Source organism: Hippopotamus amphibius, chromosome X (assembly GCF_030028045.1).
Source record: "Hippopotamus amphibius kiboko isolate mHipAmp2 chromosome X, mHipAmp2.hap2, whole genome shotgun sequence".
Classification (NCBI taxonomy): domain Eukaryota; kingdom Metazoa; phylum Chordata; class Mammalia; order Artiodactyla; family Hippopotamidae; genus Hippopotamus; species Hippopotamus amphibius.
The window spans coordinates 73,221,674-73,242,420 of record NC_080203.1 but is presented as its reverse complement, the minus strand read 5'-3'; the positions used below and the strand labels follow the sequence as shown (position 1 = coordinate 73,242,420).

At 35.6% G+C, this 20,747-nt stretch overlaps 1 protein-coding gene across 2 annotated transcripts in view; it reads right to left on the bottom strand.

The window, feature by feature from the left end:
* Window positions 1–20,747, bottom strand: part of ZDHHC15 (zinc finger DHHC-type palmitoyltransferase 15) — a 169,652-nt gene that overhangs the window by 40,964 nt on the left and 107,941 nt on the right. For both annotated transcript variants that reach the window (XM_057717992.1, XM_057717993.1), the window contains 6 exons: window positions 18,464–18,533; window positions 16,982–17,014; window positions 16,234–16,354; window positions 11,614–11,746; window positions 9,885–10,011; window positions 4,058–4,161 (listed from right to left, as the gene is read on the bottom strand). In XM_057717992.1, the coding sequence (XP_057573975.1) occupies window positions 4,058–4,161; window positions 9,885–10,011; window positions 11,614–11,746; window positions 16,234–16,354; window positions 16,982–17,014; window positions 18,464–18,533 (588 nt within the window). The remainder of the gene's footprint in view (window positions 1–4,057; window positions 4,162–9,884; window positions 10,012–11,613; window positions 11,747–16,233; window positions 16,355–16,981; window positions 17,015–18,463; window positions 18,534–20,747) is intronic.

Sequence of the window (20,747 nt, the reverse complement as noted above, 5' to 3'; positions counted from 1 at the left end):
AAGCACATGAAAAAAATGCTCAACATTGGTAATTATTAGAGAAATGCAAATCAAAACTACAATGAGGTATCACCTCACACCAGTCAGAATGGTCATCATCAAAAAATCTACAAACAAGGGATTCCCTGGTGGCGCAGTGGTTAAGAATCTGCCTGCCAATGCAGGGGACATGGATTCGAGCCCTGGTCTAGGAATCCCACATACTGCGGAGCAACTAAGCCTGTGTGCCACCACTCCTGAGCCTGTGCTCTAGAGCCTGTGAGTCACAACTACTGAGCCCACATGCTGCAACTACGGAAGCCCGTGTGCCTAGAGTCCATGCTTCACAATGAGAAGCCGCTGCAATAAGAAGCCTGCACACTGCAATGAAGAGTAGCCCCCACTTGCTGCAACTAGAGAAAGCCTGCATGCAGCAATGAAGACCCAATGTAGCCAATAAATAAAAAATAAAATAAATAAAATTAAAAAATCTACAAACAATAAATGCAGAAGAGGGTGTAGAGAAAAGGGAACCCTCTTACACTGTTGGTGGGAATGTAAATTGGTACAATCACTATAAAGGACAGTATGGAGGTTCCTTAAAACACTAAAAATAGAATTACCATACGATCCAGAAACCCCACTCCTGGGCATATATCTGGAGAGAATGATACTTTAAAAAGATATATGTACCCCAACGTTCATAGCAGCACTATTTACAATAGCCAAGGCACAGAAACAACCTAAATGTCCATCGACAGATGAATGGATAAAGAACCTATGGCACATACATACGATGGAATATTACTCAGCCATAAAAAAGAATGAAATAATGCCATTTGCAGCAACATGGATGGGCCTAGAGATGATTATACTAAGTGAAATAAGTCATACAGAGAAAGACAAATATCATACGATATCACTTATATGCAGAATCTAGAAAAAAGGATACAAATGAACTTATTTACAAAACAGAAACAGACTCACAGACTTTGAAAACAAAACTCTGGTTACCATAAGGGAAAGGCTGGGGGGAGGGATAATAGGAGTTTGGGATTAACATATACACACTACTATATATAAAACAGATAATCAATGAGGTCCTACTGTATAGCACAGGGAACTCTACTCAATATACTGTAATAACCTATATAGGAAAGGAATCTGAAAATAAATGGAGATGTTATATATATATATATATATATATATATATGTATATATATGTATATGTATAACTGAATCATTTTGCTGTATACCTGAAACTAACACAACATTGTAAATCAACTATACTCCAACATAAAAAAAAATTAAATTAAAAAAAAAAGACGAGGAAAAATTATGGTACTTAGTGATGAAAGGGTCAGAATTGCCAGCAGTAGTCAAAAGGGATTTTATTCTACATATGTTTTATTACTTTTAATCATTTGTATATTCATGAATTTTTCCTATTGTTAAAGTTAATAAAAAGTCATAAAAGCTAAAGAAAACCTCCTCAGAATAATACATCAATCTGTCACTTTTGATTTGCACATTTTCTATGCATGTGTACATTAATCTCATCAGAGAAGCCTCTTTAAATCTCTTGACTTCATAAAGGTGCTTCTTTACCTCATACGATGCTGTATTAAAATAAGGAGATATACTCAATATTTTGCAATAACCTATAAGGGAAAAGAACGTGAAAAATATAGATTTATATGTATGTATAACTGAATCACTTTGCTGTACCCCTGAAACTAATAGAACATTGTAAATCAAGTATACTTCTATTAAGATAATTTAAAATAAATAAATAAATAAATAAATAAATAAATAAATAAAATGCAAAGTAATAAAAAATAAATTAAGACAGGGATTTTAAAGAAGATAGAGACTTTATATATTTCCTGAGTATGATGTTATATATTTTCTTAACAGGTTACTGTTTTTCCCTATTTTATCAATTTATATACATTTTAGAATGCTTTGCATTCTAAAATGTTCAAGTACACCATTTATAGTAAACTAAATATTATATTCGGGGTTAGGACTGAAACTCTCATATTATTCCTTAAAGAAATTAAGTTCAATACACGAAAATTTAACTTCTAACACCTTTCTCAGGAATCTAAGTTGTTAAGACTGCAAGGACTACTTGTATATGACCAGTTTTGCACAGAAAATTGGGGTAACTGAGGATAACAAAGAATCAGTTAGACAAATAGTACAGCATGAGAACCTGTGTTAGAGAAAACGTAGAGTTTTCTAATAGTTAAATTTGTTAGATACTATAATGGGTGATAAAGGAGGGTGGTGGAATCTCTTTAAATGGAATTTAAAGAAACCTTGCTTATTTGCGATGTACAGTGGTCTTGCTAAAGCTATAGGCAGCTTATACTCTGTGATTTTACAATTTATGTAAGAAGCAGTTGAATGCAGTATACAGTAAGATGGCATGTAATCACACCACTATGTCTCATGTGCATTTGTCCAAAGGATAGACATAACATTATACTGGAAAGAATCCAGTATTTGGAATCAGAATGCCTTAAGTCAAAGTTCTGCCTCTTTCTTGTTATGTGATCTTGGATAAGTTACTTAACATCTCCAAATCTTAGTTTCCTCAGTTATAAAATGGAAATGGTATTAATAATAATGCCTACTTAACCTGACAGTTGTGAGACAAAGAATATGAAAAACAGTATATGAAAGTTCTTCATAAACTATAAAATGGTACACCCATTTTTATGATTGAATATTTTTGAAAAAGTTTGGAATTGGAAACTGCTTCAAGAAAATAACCTCTTTATAATTCAGTACTGCATTTATACATAAAGTTTTCCACTTGCCAAAACAAGGCTCAGATATGAATAGTTTTTTCCATTGGGGAGATATTTCAAATCATGTTAAGACCCTATAAGTCTCTGATTTCTATTAGAGTTTGGATTTTTTAACACCAAAATAAAGGTTCTTATCACTTGTAACCGCAGTAAGTAAAAGTCTGATATTTGAAGGATGGTAGGTCAACATACTGTCAGTTTTTCAATAAAGAGTCAGAAGGGTGAGGTAAAGGAGTTGCTTGCGTTATAAGTTCTTTGGGCTGGGTAAGAACTCCTTCCTTTTCTAACTATAGGTTTTGGACTGTTTTGTCTTCCTTAGTCCTAGTAACAATGCCTTACTCTAACACTGGACTTCCAGGTAGAGAAGCTGAGACTAGATCATCTAACTGGGGAAACATTTAGAAAGGCTTGTTTCCCACCTCTGCTCCCTACCTCAACCCTTTTCCATGTCCTTTTTTCAGCAGCATCCATCCCAGCTACAGTTTTTGATAACTACTACAAGTTCTCATTCAAAATTTCTGTCAGCTACTGCTTTATTGGGACCAGCCTGGTATTAACAACATAAATAAATGTTGCAGGCACAGAGGTAAGCATGGAGACAAAGAATAGGTGGAAATGGGGTCACATGACATGAGAACTTAACTTTTAGTTCTTCATTAAAAGCCTCAAGATGACTCAATAATCTGGTGGGGGAAAGGAGGAGGGCAAAGTTCTGCTTCCTTATTTTTTCCTTTGCGGGCTGCCTTTTAGAAAAGCATACTACATGGATGTGTAGCCTTGTCCCTACTTAATTATCATTTATTTTGTCATGTATTAGACCTTTCTAAAGCAGAATGGGAATGAGATTTTAAAGAAAATTTATCCAATGTGCATGAACTAGGGTAGAGAAAGGTGAGCTGCTGCCCATTGGTTGAATCAATCCAAGCAAAGCACTACAAGTGACAACTGGCAGGATTGTTTACAAACATGTACAACACTGTTTATTATGTTTCCTGATTTATCTGATTGGTTATAATTTATAGTATCACAAAGCTGATAATGAACCTTCCAAGCTGTCATCTAATACTACCTAAGCAACCTATATTTGCTAAACAAATCTAGCCATACTTGCCCTTCTCCATCCAAAGGGCACTTATGAGGTTGATATGCTTATATAATCTTTCTGTATACCATGTTCTCACTACACTGCATTCGTTGTGTTAACATAGTCTTTATTAGTCTACTGAGTGGAGAAAAGACTTCCTTCTCACCCTACTTACCTCGGTTGTCATCCTCATTGTCTTCCCAGGGCTCTTCATTTGCTAGCAATGGGTTCTGCGACTCATTCATAGACCTCATAGGGAAGGAGTGTCCATCACCAGGGCTGGTGGGGGGTGGGGGGGGAGGAAATGAAGGCAGTGAGATCTCGCAGCTGACATAGACTTTTTATGAAGGTAATAACCCTTTTAGAAATAGGAAGGGGGTTCTTAGAAAGATTTAAACCATTTAGCTTATTGGCTAAAGCCATACTGGAATAGGCTCTTATAATAGCATCATTTAGTTGCCCTATTGCTCTCAATTTCTATATCTGTTTGTTTGTCTGCATCAGTGTTGACTCTTTTTGTTTTTAAGCAACTCTTTGACTTGCTTCCCACAATGTCCAATGGCAAAATGCACATATAGCAAGCTTCATGAATATAATTTAATGATAATGATTCCAATTTATATCCCACTATATTATTGCTTTGGTTCTAAATTTTCAAGAAAAATTAGCAGATTCAGAATCATTGAATTCACTGGAGATAAGCTGCTGTGAATTGGTGATAGATAATAACAATGTCTGAATGCCCTGTTATTTGGCTTGTATAGCAGAAACGTTATTAAGAGCTGGGGGAAAGAGCCAGAATGAGGCATTTCGAAGAGTGCAGATTCTGGGGGCAATTATCCTCCCCCAGAATTGATAGTTCTCTACAGAGGATGTAACTATACTGATTATAAGTGAGAGGGCTTTGAATTTTGCTCTAGTTCTTTATTCCAAAGAAGATTCATTTTAGACTCCCATTTGGCATAGTGATAGTGTGTTTCTGTATGTGTGAGTGGGGTACAAATAATTGCTGGTAATAGTTATTAACCAACATTACCCACTGACACAGTTTTGTCTTGTGATTTATAGCCAGGGAAGTAGGATATACCACAGCTCTTAAATAAATAAGCCTGTAAAACACCAACTGGTACAGAGGAACTATTAGGGCAATTAATGAAGAGAAGAAAATCTTTTTAATTACCACCCTACTCCAGCAAAGTTTCCTCAAATAAGTGAACAAATGGATGCATGGATCTAAAGGGGACTGCAAGGAGGCTATAAATAAGCTTTGCTCCAGAGCTAGTTTAGTTGATGGTAGTTTAATCTGGTTCATGAAATCACTCAAGAGGATACAAGCTCATCTCTCATTCATTGCTTTCCCTTCATTCCTGTTGCAATTATAAGAATTACCTAAAATCTCTAAATCGATCTTTGTGCTTGCTTTTTGTTCTTGTTTAAATTAAAAACTTTAATTTTTCCCTTCATGAAAGTATTGGGTTGGCCAAAAAGTTCCTTTGGTTTTTAAGTAAAAATAAGACACATTTTTCATTTTCACCAAGAACTTTATTTCACAACGTATTCACCCTTTTGTTTCACTACCTTCTGCCATTTTTCAGGCAACTTCATAATTCCATCTGCCTAAAACTTTTTGTCTTTTTGAGCAAAGAACTGTTCCAGGTGCCTTTTACAGTCTTCCAGGGAACTGCAATTTTTTCCATTAAGAGAATTTTGTAAAGACCAAATTAAGTGGAAATCCAAAGGTGCAATATCTAATGAATATAGCAAATGAATCAGAACTTCCTAGCCAACCAGTAATAGTTTTTACCTGGTCATCAAAGAAACACGTGGTTTTGCATTATCCTGATTGAAGATTATGCATTTTCTGCTGACTAATTCCAGATGATTTTTGTCGAGTGCTGTTTTCAGTCGGTCTAATTGGGAGCAGTACTTGTTTGAATTAATCATTTGGTTTTCCAGAAGGAGCTCATGATAAAGGACTCCCTTTCAATCCCACCATATACACAACATCACCTTCTTTGGATGAAGACCGGCCTTTGGTGTGGTGGTGGTGGTTCATTTCACTTGCCCCACAATCTCTTCCATTCCACAGTATTGTACAGTATCCACTTTTCATTGCCCATCACAATTTGTTTTAAAAAATATAGAACGTTTTCTTTATGTTTCAGTAGAGAATCACATGCGGAAATACGGTCAAGAGGGTTTTTTTCCACTTAACTTATGTGGGACCCCAACAGCAAAGTGATTAACATAACCAAGCTGGTGCAAATGATTTTCAGTGTTTGATTTGGATATTTTGAGTATGTCGGCTATCTCCAGCATGGTATAATGTTGATTGTTCTCAACTAATGTTTCGATCGGATTGCTATCAACTTCAACTGTTCTACCCAACTGTGGAGCACTGTCCAGCAAGAAATCTCCAGCACAAAACTTTGCAAACCACTTTTGACACATTTGATTAGTCACAGCACCTTCTCCACACACTGCACAAATCTTTTATTGCGTTTCAGTTGCATTTTTACCTTTCTTGAAATAATAAAGCATAATATGCCAAAAATGTTGCTTTTTTTCCTTCCATCTTCAATATTAAAATGGCTGCACAAAAATTCACTAATTTTGATAATTTTTTTAAATGCACAGTGATATGACAGCTGTCACAATACAATCTAGCAAAATTGTTTCAAATGAAATTAAAGACAACTAAGTGCTACTAGAGTCATCTTATTGAAAAAACTGAATGAACCTTTTGGTCAACCCAATAACATAAGCATTTAATCCCAAAATATGACAAGTGGAGACAAGAAATATAATTTCTAAGACTATTGCCCATACCACTTATAGCATTTTGGGGATATATTTCCCCTCTGTTGTTTTTCTTCTCCATATATTTGTTTTTTTATTTATAATTTTATTTTTTATTGATGTATAGTTGATGTATGATATTATATGTTACAGATATACAATATAGTGATATACAACTTTTTTTGTCAATCCCAAACTCCCTAACTATCCCTCCCCCACACTGTCCCCCCTGGTAACCATTAGTTTGTTCTCTAGTTTTGCAGATAAGTTCATTTCTATCACTTTTTTAAGATTCTGCATATGTCATATCATATATTTCTCTTTGTCTGACTTACTTCACTCAGTATGACAATCTCTAAGTCCATCCATGTTGCTGCAAATGGCATTATTTCATTCTTTTTAATGGCTGAGTAATATTTCATTGTATGTACGTACCACATGTTTTTTATCCATTCCTCTGTTGATGGACATTTAGGTTGCTTCCATGTCTTGGCTACAGAATTACCATATGACACAGCAATCCCACTACTGGGCATATATCCAAAGAAAACCGTAATTCAAAAAGACACATGCACCCCAATGTTCACTACAGCACTATTTACAATAGCCAGGTCATGGAAGCAACCTAAATGCCCATTGACAGATGGATGGATAAGGAAGATGTGGTACATATATATGGTGGACTATTACTCATCCATATAAAGGAATAAAATTGGGTCATTTATAGAGATGCGGATGAACCTAGAGACTGTCATACAGAGTGAAGTAAGTCAGAAAGAGAAAAACAAATATTGTATATTAATGCATATATGTGGAATCTAGAAAAATGGTACAGATGAACCTGTTTGCAAGACAGAAATAGAGACACAGATGTAGAGAACAAACACATGGATACCAAGGTGGGGAGGGGGGCGGGATGAACAGGGAGATTGGGATTGACATATATACACTAATATGTGTAAAATAGATAACTAATGAGAACCTGCTGTATAGCCCAGGGAACTCTACTTCACTTTGCTGTACAGTAGAAACTAACACAACGTTGTAAAACAACTATACCCCAATAAAAAAAAAGTGCTGCAATGAATATTGGGGGTGCAGGTATCCTTTTGGACCATGTTTTTCTCTGGATATATGCCCAGGAGTGGGATTGCAGGATCATATTGTAGCTCTATTTTTAGTTTATTAAGGAACCTCCATCACCCTGATACCAAAACCAGATAAAGATACCACAAAAAATTACAGGCCAATATCACTGCTGAACATAGATGCAAAAATCCTCAACAAAATATTAGCAATCGGAATCCAACAATACATTAAAAGGATCATACACCACGATCAAGTGGGATATATCCCAGGGATGCAAGGATTTTTCAATATCTGCAAATAAATCAGTGTGATACACCATATCAACAAATTGAAGAATAAAAACCATATGATCATCTGAATAGATGCAGAAAAAGCTTTTGACAAAATTTAACACCCATTAATGATAAAAAAAAAAAACTCTCCAGAAAGTGGGCAGAGAGGGAACATACCTCAACATAATAAAGGCCATATACGACAAACCTACAGATAACATTATACTCAATGGTGAAAAGTTGAAAGCATTTCCTCTCAGATCAGGAATAAAACAAGGATGTCCACACTTGCCACTTTTATTCAACATAGTTTTGGAAGTCCTAGCTACAGCAGTCAGAGAAGAAAGAGAAATAAAAGGAGACCAATTTGGAAAACAAGAAGTAAAACTGTCACTGTTTGCAGATGACATGATATTATACACAAAAAATCCTAAAGACGCTACCAGTAAACTACTAGAACTCATCAATGAATTTGGTAAAGTTGCAGGATACATAATTAATACACAGAAATCTGTTACATTTCTATACATTAACAATGAAAGATCAGAAAGAGAAATCCAAGAAACAATCCCATTTGCCACTGCATCAAAAATAATAAAATACCTGGGAACATGCTTACCTAAGGAGGCAAAAGACCTGTACTCCGAAAAGTATAAGACACTGATGAACGAAATCGAAGATGACACAAACAGATGGAGAAATATACTATGTTCTCGGACCGGAAGAATCAATATTGTCAAAATTACTATATGCCCCAAGACAAGCTCTAGATTTGATGCAATTCCTATAAAATTACCAATGCATTTTTCACAGAGCTAGAACAAAAAATCTTAAAATTTGCATGGAGACACAAAAGACCTTGAATAGCCAAAGCTATCTTGAGAAAGAAAAACAGAGCTGGAGGAATCAGGCTCCCTGACTCAGACTATACTACAAAGCTATAGTCAAAACAGTATGATGCTGGCACAAAAACAGAAATACAGATCAATGGAACAGGATAGAAAGTCCATATATTTGTATATATCAAAAAACATAGGTACTTCCCTGGTGGCCCAGTGGGTAAGACTCTGCGCTCCCAATGCAGGGGGCCCAGATTTGATCCCTGGTCACGGAATTAGATCCCGCATGCATGCTGCAACTAAGAGTCTGCATGCCACAACTAAGAGTCCTCATGTCATAACTAAGAAGTCTGTGTGCCGCAGCTAAGACCCAGCATCCTAAATAAACAAAACAAAACCAAACCAAACCCAAACAAACCCATAAGAATCTCCATGCCCATTGTTCCAGTAATTCCATTTCTGAAAATTATTCTAAAGCTAGAGATAAACTAGGCACAAAATTGTCCATTGTGGCATTATTTCCAGCCAATAATTAGGAAACAACCTAACATCCAACAATATGGGAATATATACATGTGTATGTGTGTGTGTGTATATATAAAATTTCCCCACTGGCTGGAATATGATGTAGTTAATAGTAATGGTTATAAAGACTATGTCACAATAAGGGGAAATGCTACTACATTTTAAGCACAAAATATAAAATTCAAAATGGTATATATACTGTGGTTAAAAATATGTACAAATATATACAGAAGAAAAACAACAGAGTTGTCTAAAAACCAAATTCATTTACAAATGAGTGGTACCAGTTTGCTACAAAGCATGAGAATTATTATTTTATAACACCCTCACTTGATTTATCTTTACTTAGTAATTAAAAACTAGGGAAATAAGAGTTTTACATTGGACTGATATCTAGTGCATAATACAGTCAAAATTGAATTTGCTACTTCAAGGCATGGTCCAGTATCAACTTCTTTCAGTGGTAATAATTACCTACCTGGACCCGATAGGTATTAACCAGAACTTCTTGTTATCTCCAAACACCTGCTGGATATTTTTGATGAAGCCAAGGTTAAACCCATTTTTCTCTGGGCCACTTGTAAACACTGGAGTACAGAAGGCCTCTATGGCAGGGTAGGGAAGTTGAAGAAAAGAAGAAGAGAGCAATAATCCGGACCATTATAATTTTACAGTTCTCCATGAATGTGACTTGCTTCTATGATATCTTTTTGCTGTGGTAGTATAAGCAGTATACTAGGTATATAGTAATTTACTAAGTAAATTACTTAGTAAAAACCAGCTTAATCACTTTAATACAAAGTAAGTTTGTTATTAAATACAAAGAATTGGTACACTTTTTTTTTAAAGGCAGAAGAAACACATGATGGTAGAAATAATTGAACAGTCATAGGGGTAGTATATATTTTGCACTGCATGTAAGGAGTGAAAGAACAAATCTAACAGCATTTTATTTGAATCTAAATGGCAACAACAGCCAAATGGTCTCTATATTTAGAGCTGGGACCAAAGTAATGACACATAAAGAGATTGTAATGACATTGACTTGGTTTTGAAACATTTCAGAATGAAGATGTTCACACTGAAGCCTGCAATGTAAGAAATTGAGTTTTACTCCAGAAAAAATGTTAATGGGTGAACTATAATCACCTCAATGACTATGAGAAATTGGAGCATGTTAGTGCATATTATTTTTAGATACACATTCATCCCATTAAGCAAACACTTTTACTGCTGGACTCTGGCTACATCTGGCCATTTCCCTTTTGTTCTTTGTTTTCAGACTCTGTTATCATGAAGCTTTTAGTACTTATCCATGTTGTAGCTGATCTCTAAGCCAAATGTGCTAATCTACCACCCTAGAAACTAAGTGCTACAAACATATTTGGTTTAGAAAATAAGTGCAAATACTTTCTTAGCTATTATCAATATTAGCAAATTAAAATTAGTGGCTTTTGCACTATACTTTCCTCAGATTTATCTTAGCTAAACTTTCAACATTTGGACACTTTCTCCTTAACACTCATGTGTTGATTTGTATATAGTATAAATATTTGTTTCACCATGAAAACAATTGTTGCACTGGATCCATCAGAAATATACTGCTTCAAATAATAGCCCAGAGAGTATAGAGTAATGGAAAATTTTTCAGAGAAAAATTTTCATTTCTTGTGCTCATTTTCTAGAGACTCACTTGTTCAATATGTTTATCTCATTCCCACAGTCTCTACACAACTCCTTGATAACTGTAGATATTCAATGACTTGTTGGTTTGGATTCTTTCTCAGGACTCTGTTTTCAGAAGTGCTCAATAAATTAGATTTTTCTACCTTTATTGACCTTGATCTCCTTCTTCTGATGTTCCCTTCTGTACTGACTCTTTCCTTCACTTCCTTATGTGAACACCTTTTAGAAATTTTCAACCTGTAAATCTGGGGATATATTACCCAGAATGAACTATAAAAAGCAATGGCCATTTTTGGTTTTGTGTGAGGTTTTATTTACTAATGCTCTCTTTTGTCTGTAAGCTTCATTCACTATGGCTCTCCAGTTTGGTAAAACATGTTTACATCTGTCTCTGGAGGCGAAAAGATGTCACTGCAGCTGAAATGCTTCACTGGAAGTTCTTCTCTTCCTTGGAAACAATCCATAGGTCACAGAGATATACATTCATGTTTTTTTTTCCTAGTCTTAATATCCAGTCTTACCTAAGGTGGTTTTGTTTCTGCTGACAAGCCAACAATGGTAACCAAAGAGAATCACAAGGCTGACAAAAAACATGCAGGCCACAAAGAGGAGAAAAAGAACATGGAACTTAGAGCGAACACTGGGCAATTCCCCCTAGAAAAGAAATAACAAACAAACAGAAACAAAGGATTAAAGTTTTAGGGTTTGGCTAATTTTTCTGTATAAGTTAGTACCTTTTTCATATGTATAAAATGTCTAGCTATAATTAAATAGATTTTGTAAAATTATTACAAGAGTTCTTTCTGTGGATGACCATATCTCATTATAGATATGCTTTCAGCCTACACAGTCTAAAATGGATCTTTGCTTAAGTGCAGTTCAGTGTAAAATAGAGTACATAATGTACCAATTAGAAAAGGGTAATGTTAAAAGAGTATACTCAGGCCATAACTGGTATGCGACCTCTTAAATCTTGTTCTCCATTTAGTTTGTAAATTATGAGTCATTGGCTAGAGGTGATCTTGCATATGGCTCATCCTCTTGTCTCAAGGTGGCTTATTCTGGAATACTTTATATGTTATGTTTTTTTGGATATATGTATGCTGAAAATGTCACAGTGATATATATAGGAAGTTAAAACACATAGGTAGAATTTTAAAATATTCTACCTATAAGTCATGACTTGATTTTAAAGGTACTGCAAATTTCATGTAGTTGTCTTTAATAGTTGAAGTAGAATGTGCTGGTATAGTACATCCTGTGAAACAGCTGTTCAGACAGTAAAATCTAGCAAAATTTGACAGGCAATTGCAAAAGTAGGTTGCTAAAGATTTTTACAATTAGCTGGGACATCTTATTTTCCATATGGCAACAATTTTTTTTTAATGCAGCCCTAGACTAGAATGAATTTTCTGAAGTTCTATAGCATGTAACATTTTGTCTTCTGAAGAGAACCTTAGAAAACATTTTTAATTTTGGAGTAAGCAGTTGCGAGAATGATTTTTCTTTATTTCCTCCTTTCCTGTGCTGATCATTGTTTTGGTGTGATGAACTGCTTTGAAATATTTCCAAATGCTTTTGAGTAATAAAGGTGATTCTTGGTTGAAGTGGACCTTGACACTAGGATCTAGTTCTACTACAGGTTGGAAGGAGAAAGTTAAGGCTTGGAAACACTTGGCAAATTCAGATAGTACAGATTTTTTTCTTCTGTTAGAAGAGATTTATATTTATTTTGATGCAAGGAAATATTAGGAATCTTCTAGAGAGTATGCATTTGAAGGATGAAGATAAGGGGAAGTAAACCAGTCAGATGCTTTTAGCTGAGGAGTGGTCTGGGTGAAATTTGCCTGGGGGGCAGAGCACCCCAGGAAATAGCAACACCAAGGACTTTGACCTTTAGGAACTTTTATGCGAAGGTCCCTTTTAAAATGATTCCTCTACAAAATCTTGGCCTAACCATCCAAATTGAATTTGATTGGCTTTTGTTTCATTTTGAATTTATAAGAAAGATTTTGTAGTGGTTTTTGCCTGGCTGGGTTTTTGTTTTCATAATCTCTACTTTTAGTAAGTTTTTAAAAGCTTTTAAAGCTCACATTTATTTTACTTCTTATCTTTCATATTTAAATGGACAACAGGAAATGGTTGGGCAGGAGGGGATGATATAAAGTCAGTTCACACTCTGAGTGGCTGAGCTGGAAGTCCTTCCCTTCCCTAACTGCTCTTATAGAAACTGTCTTCTGTCTGCCAAAGCATATCCACTGTATTGTCCCTTGATAAAGTTCTTAATATTTAACTTTCTTTTGCTGGAAGGGGGTGATGGCCCTATGTTCAAAATTACCTTCTCAGGAGATAACCAAGCTAAATTACTCAAAGCAATAACCATCAGAAACAGTTCAGGGGAATATTGGTAGAATATTATTATCTTAGTTCTAAAAGAACTTGTAGCCTCTATGAGGAGATTCATGGCCCAATGTGGGAGATGTATATTACTACTTTTTTCATAAGTCAAATATCAATTTCCTATCAAAGTAGCTACTCTTTAATTTAATATTGAGAGGATAACCACAATTCAATGGTCTTCTGAATTCTTTATTCCAAAGGAGCTAGAGCGTCTCTATAATAGGACCATAATGGGCAGTAGGACATTGTGCAGTGTTTAAGATTACTGGGCCTAGAGTCAGATAAGTTCAAATTCTTGCTTTGAAACTTAGAATCTGGATGATCCTGAGCAAGTCACTTAACTACTATGACCCTCAGTTTTATAATTTTTAAATGAGACTAATAATTCCTGCTCTACCTAGTTCACAAGGTTGTGGTGAGGATGAGGATAAGATGAGATAATAGATATGAAGGTGCTTTGAAAATGGTAAAGTACCATACAAATGGAGGTTGCACAGCTAGTCTCCTTGGTACAAGGCTTTTAAAATACATGGCAGTGTTTACTTTTCATTTTAGGGGGAGACCCAATTTAAACTGAGAAAGCCATCTTTAAACCACACTGAAGTGCTCTCTGGCTGGAGAGACTGAAAAGAAGCATTTCTCTGAACTGTCAATGCCCTTCTCATTATGAAGACGAGCCAGGACAAGTTTCCTCTCCTCTCATCTGTCAGGCATGAGCTACTCTATTGTGGAGAAAAAAATTAAGGAATAGGAAAAGGGCAATTCACCCCTTGCTTGTGAATACTGGCACATTTCTGGAGATTAATTCATATCCAGATATTATCTTTCAAGGATAAAAGAAGCATCTGGCTGGCATTGTGGTATCTGATTATTGGCTGACTAGGAGGGCCAAAGGCAAAACGTATGAAATAAAACTTTGTTTACTTGGTTATGAGAGTAAAGGGTAGTTCTTAAACAGTAGTCCACTGTGTTAAGGACCAAGTCTGTAGTGAAGACCAAGGCTGGCACTTTCCCTGCTGAATTGGATGCATGAGATTTTCTTTATGGTCAAGGTAGTAACTCAGTGTGTGAATAGAATACCGACAAGTCATGGAAACCTGCACAATAGATAAGAGATCCTGTGGTGTGGAAAGGGGCCCAAGAAGAGACACGAGGATGATGAGGCATTTTGTATTTGGGGAAAATTTATGATAAAACTTCATTTTTGCTTATAATTTTAAATCCCTGAGTTAAAGATTTTGATATGCATTATATAATTCCTGATTCTTAAAGTTATTAAATATTGGAATTGATTAAGCAAGTTGAAGGGAGAATGGAAAGCCCATACCCCTATAATTTTCTACACTATATTTTCTACACTAGTAGGGATCAAAGCACTAATTAATATTTTAAATATCCTCAGCTATTTAGATTCTTACTGCCTTGCCTTTCGCCTTTTTTCTCTAGTTTATTATAATCTGTATTCTAGTCACAGGATTTACGTGCTTTACCTCTCCCCCCAGGTGAGATATTCCTGTCATACAGGCTCTTGCGCAATTCCTAAAGTAATAACTAGTAGCTCTGCCCACATCTGTTTTTTGCTATTCAGGTTCAGTTTCAAAAGCCCTCATCATGGAAGGTTATGATGTTTTAGTAACTGCATTGTAGTTGTGGGGAAGACATATCTTCTGGAGTCCATTGCATGAAATTAAAACAAAAATTCACTATACTGCTGCCAGACCCCATATACATATGTAAACTGAAAATCTGCTTTCAATTCTTTTGGAAATGGATGGGATATAACCGATATCTTCAAGTAGAAGCAAGGTGAAAGTAGGATTTTTTTAAAAAGTTTTCATTATAATTGTTGGAATCATGTTTTGAAAAGTAAAATACTTTCAACATCTGTTTCATTTAATCTTGGCAATGAGCCAGTGAAGCAGGTAGCAGAGCCAGTATTAGAAATCAGTTCTCCTAATATCCAACCCAGAGCTTGTCATACAAAGTTCAAATAAGGCTCTCCCTTTTCATTTTGGTCTTTTGTGAACATGAGTTCATGAATCTTTCTGTCCCGTAGGAATTTTGCAACTCTCCTTTGAACAGGGAATTAGAAAGTATTTTCTGACAAGTGAGTGCTTTGTCAGCATTTTTCTTAGGAAACTAGGGATTTAGAATTAATTTCAACATTTTTCAAACCTAAAATTGGTAAGAAGTGGATTTTTAAAACTTGATTAGATAAATACATTGTAAAGAATCAGTAAGTCTCAAGAGATTAGGTTTCTGGAGGCCCAACAAGATTCTCATGTGTGATAGAAACTTGTTAAACTGACACCTAAATAACAGCCTCCTAAATCTATGAATATTTAACATGGGAAACATTTTCTGTGCCTTCTGATTACTTAAGTACTGAGACGAAGCGAGAGAGTAGCACAGACATATATATAGTACCAACTGTTAAATAGATAGCCAGTGGGAAGTTGTTGTATAACAAAGGGAGTCCAACTCGAGGATGGAAGATGCCTTAGAGGACTGGGACAGGGAGGGTGGGGGGGACTCGAGGGAGGGTGGGGGGGAGTTGAGGGAGGGAGGGAATATGGGGATATGTGTATAAAAACAGCTGATTGAACTTGGTGTACCCCCCAAAAAATAATAAAGAAATTTAAAAAAATGTAAAAAAAAAAAAGATGTGAACAATGTCATAGATTGGAGTAGGTGTGTATTTATTCATGGGGGTCGGGACCCTTCCGGATTGTTTCACTTACTCTCCAGTATTTGATGAAATAGCTGAAGACCGTTGTAGCAATGTACAGGCAATAGAGAACAGAATAAGCTAAAAACTGAAGGAAGAATTTATAGTTGGAAAATCCAATGCAGTTATTAACCCTAAAAAAGGAAAAAAAAAGAAAAACTAATTTGAAATTAGGATCCATTGATTTATAGCCCACTGATACATAACTATGTTACCCCTGCTGCTTCATTATCTGTTGTGTGGAAACTACCTAATAGTTTTGAACTGGTTCCTGACACACACAAGCAAACCTGCATCTTGGATGCTGAAAACCTACTACAATCTCAGCAGCTATACTTAGTATAGTGTGGCATGTTCTCTTTATAGTTAGATGATTTCATACTGGTTCTCTAGGTCAGACATACAAAATTTGGAGAAGAATTGCTTAAATTAACAATCTAGAGTATTTCAAACATCAAGACAGCTAAAAACAGAACTGAATTGTGTAATGTCATAGAGGAGAACTATTTGTACTCTCTTTCATTATTATAGCTAGTGGACAAGAGACCATTAGCTCTGTGACATCGGGAATTCAATATATAAATATACTTTTGGTGGTATATGTATTCTTGCTTTCAAATGTTATGCCTCCCCTGTTCCCCACACAAATACAAAGCCCAATGAATGTAGGGGAAACAGGCATTTTACAGCTCTGCTTAGGAAAGTAGGCATTGAACAACCTTGACCCTATTAGAGGAGAGAAATTAATCAAAAGGACATACCAAGGGCAATGATGGTCCATTTTTAATACACACCTACAAAAGGAACAAAATACAGTGTGATAAACTTCAGAATTGAACTCAGGGTATCACCAGTATTTTTACATGGTAGCAGTACACTCATTCCTAAATTTCTACTATAGCTTCTCCAAAACTATTGTGTCCTCAGTTGTTCCTAGGATGAGCCAATCACAAAACTTTAGGATCATGCTGGCAGCAAGTTACACGCCTAAAATTTCAACCTTTAAAAGGTATTGTGAACTCTAGGATATTGACACAGAGAATAGGTCCAAGATATCTCCCCTCATTTTATTTACTTAGTTTAATAAAAGTAAAGAAGAAAACATATAACTACCGCCTGTGCTTGAATCAAGAGTAAGAGAAACATGGATGGAACAAGCACTCAAGAAGAAGGACATGAAGATTATATTTATTAGCATAAAAATGGGATTTTACCAAGCTGGAGCAATTTGAGTAACAAATAAAGTAGTATTGACTTATAACCTCAAATATAAAATGATTGTCCATGCCCACATATTGATATAAATAAATGATTTAATAAACAAATGAAGGAGAAGAGACAAATCTCCCATGTAGAGGAATTTCAAATAATTTATGTAGATACTCTGCCTTCAAGGGAGGGGTGGGGGAATATAACTTCTCATTCCTTTAGTGTTGACTGCACCCAGGACTTCCTTCTAAGGAGTACAGTATGGAAGGAGGGTTGGAAGAAGAATAACTTTACAGTGGAGAAATCTGACAAACACTATCTCAGTCAGATGATTAAAATTAACATTGCAGTGATAAGTCATGTCTATACTATGTACCCTTGATATGATACAATGAGAATGGCACTTAATATCTCTGGTCTTCCTCCCCCAAAAGACATTACCTAAATCTAATCATGAGAAATATATCAGAAAAATCCCGACTGATATTTTACAAAATACCTGATAATTCTAAAAACTGTCAAGGTTATCAAAAACAAGTCTGAGAAACTGTCACGGCTAAGATAAGCCTAGGAAGACATGACAACTAAATGCAAGATGGTATCCTGGATGGGATCCTGGAACAGGAAAAGGACATTAGGGAAAAACTGAGGAAATCTAAATAGAGTACGGGCTTTGGTTAAAAATAAAAAAAATCAATGTTGGTTCATTAATTGTAACAAATGTACTATATTAATGTAAGATATTAATAATAGGGGAAATGGTGTGGGATATATGAGAACTATCTTTACAATAATTCTACAACTCTAAAACTGTTCTAAAATAAAACATTTATTTTTTAAAATGTGGTTTTATTTCTCTTTCCTATCTTTAGAATAGTTTGAATCATCATCATCTCTGTGAGGATATTTGGCATTGCTCATTATGATTGAAAGGAAATGCTCTTCAGGATCAACATGTTAGGATCAGTCACTTGGTTGTTAAGGCAACCATCAGTGGCCAAGCTCAGCCCAGGGGAATTATGGCTGTCACTTACATGGCACAGACAGAGCAGTGGTGGCAGCGATCTGGCTTGATCAAATGGCACCGGTCACAGAATCTTACAGCTACAGGAAAAATAAGGTGGTTAGCACTGGTTAGGGATCAATATGACACCATATATCTTACTAGCCTATCTGCATGACTTGTTATACACTGATTACAGGTACTCAAACTCATCTCAGGTTACCAAGCAAAAGACAGATCACATAAGAGAACTGTATGTATTTTTTCCTTGTTGGATCAATCTTAAAAGCACCTTTTGGGGGATGAGTGTAAGGGGAAAAGTTTTCATATCTGAATATCTGATCATAAAATTCTGTATTATGAAACAAACTATATTGTCAACTGCTTATCTTGGGAAAATAATTTAGCCTATGTTTATTCTAACTTTCCTATCTGTAAACAGAATAATTATCTCCTGTCTCCAGAGGTTGGATTGCATGAGGTGGATAAAACTCCTAAAGAGGGTGGTTCTAAGAATAAGAATTTAAAGAATAGAAGAGACATACTAGAACAATTAGGTCAATTGACCATTTCACAGATAAAGAAAATAAAGACCTAAGCTATATCAAGTGACTTACACAAAGTCACACAGTAAGCAAGTGCCAAGGCTGTGACTAGTACAGTTTTTATGCCAAGGCTCTGACTAGTACAGTTCAGGATTCTTACCACTTTGTAAGTATGATACAAAAAATCACTTCTCCTACTCTCTCTACCTCCTTCCTTCTTTTCTATTTTCTTAGATGAAAGATATTTTCCTTTCCTGCTAATATTCTCTGCATTCACTGATAGAGTATGACTGTTTAATGTGATTATAAGTATAAAAACTAAAATTATGAATAATTTGAGCTAATATAATAATTCCATATAAAGTGTAAATTAAGCACACATAACTGATTCAACATAATGAACTATTAATTCAGCAGAGTTTCTGTGTTTATTCTAGCAATGTGGTGGTGGTAATGACCAAAGTATGGGTATAATTGAGGTAACGAGGAGGGGAGAGGGACATGCATGTTTAGGTCCTTTAGCATGTTTTTAAAGATATGGTCAAGATATGCTCAAATGTCACTGTCCAGTTTAAGCCACCATCATCTCCAACTTAGATGACAGCAATAGTTGCCTAATTATTCACTTTGCTTTCGTTCTTGCCCTATCAAAATACATTCTCTACAAAATAGCCAGATGATTTGTTAAAATCTTTTTTTTTTTCATTTTAAAGCTCCTTATTGGAATATAATTGCTTTACATTGTTGTGCCAGTTTTTGCTGTACAACAAAGTGAATCATCTGTATTTATACATATATTCCCATATCCCCTCCCTCCCATGACTCCCTCCCACCCTCCCTACCCCATCCCTCTAAGTCATCACCCATGTAGGTGATCTGCCTGTTTTATGCAGCAGTTTTCTGTTAGCTATCTGTTTTACATTTGGTAGTGTACATATATCAATACTATCTCTCGCTTCCCCTTTGCCCCCCACCCTGTGTCCTCAAGTCTGATCTCTACAATTGCATCTTTATTCTTGCCCTGTCACTGGGTTCATCACTACCATTTTTTTAGATTTCATACATATGAGTTAGCATATGGTATTTGTTTTTCTCTTTCTGGTTTACTTCACTCTGTATGACAGATTCTAGGTACATCCACCTCACTACGTATAACTCAATTTCATTCCTTTTTATGGCTGTGTAATATTCCATTGTATATAAGTGCCACATCTTCTTAATTCATTCACCTGTTGATGGGCATTTAGGTTGCTTCCATGTCTTCGCTGTTGTAAATAGTGCTGAAATGAACACTGGGGAGCATGTATCCTTTTGAATTATAGTTTTCTCCAGATATGTGCCCAGGATTGGGATTGCTGGATTATATGGTAGGTCTATTTTTAGTTTTTTAAGGAATCTTCATGCTGTTATTCACAGTGGCTGTACCAATTCACATACCCACCAGCAGTGGAGGAGGGGTCCCTCTTCTCCAAATTCTCTCCAGCATTTATTGTTTCTAGACTTTTTGATGATGGCCATTTGGACCGGAGTGAGGTGATACCTCATTGTGGCTTTGACTTGCATTTCTCTGATGATTAGTGATGTTGAGCATCTTTTCATGTGTTTGTTAGCCATCTGCATGTCTTCTTTGGAGAAATGTCTTTTTAGGTCTTCTGCAAATTTTTGGATTGGGTTATTTGGTTTTTTGGTATTAAGCTGCATGAGCTGCTTGTATATTTTGGAGATTAATCCTTTGTCCATTGCTTCACTGGCAAATAGTTTCTCCCTTTC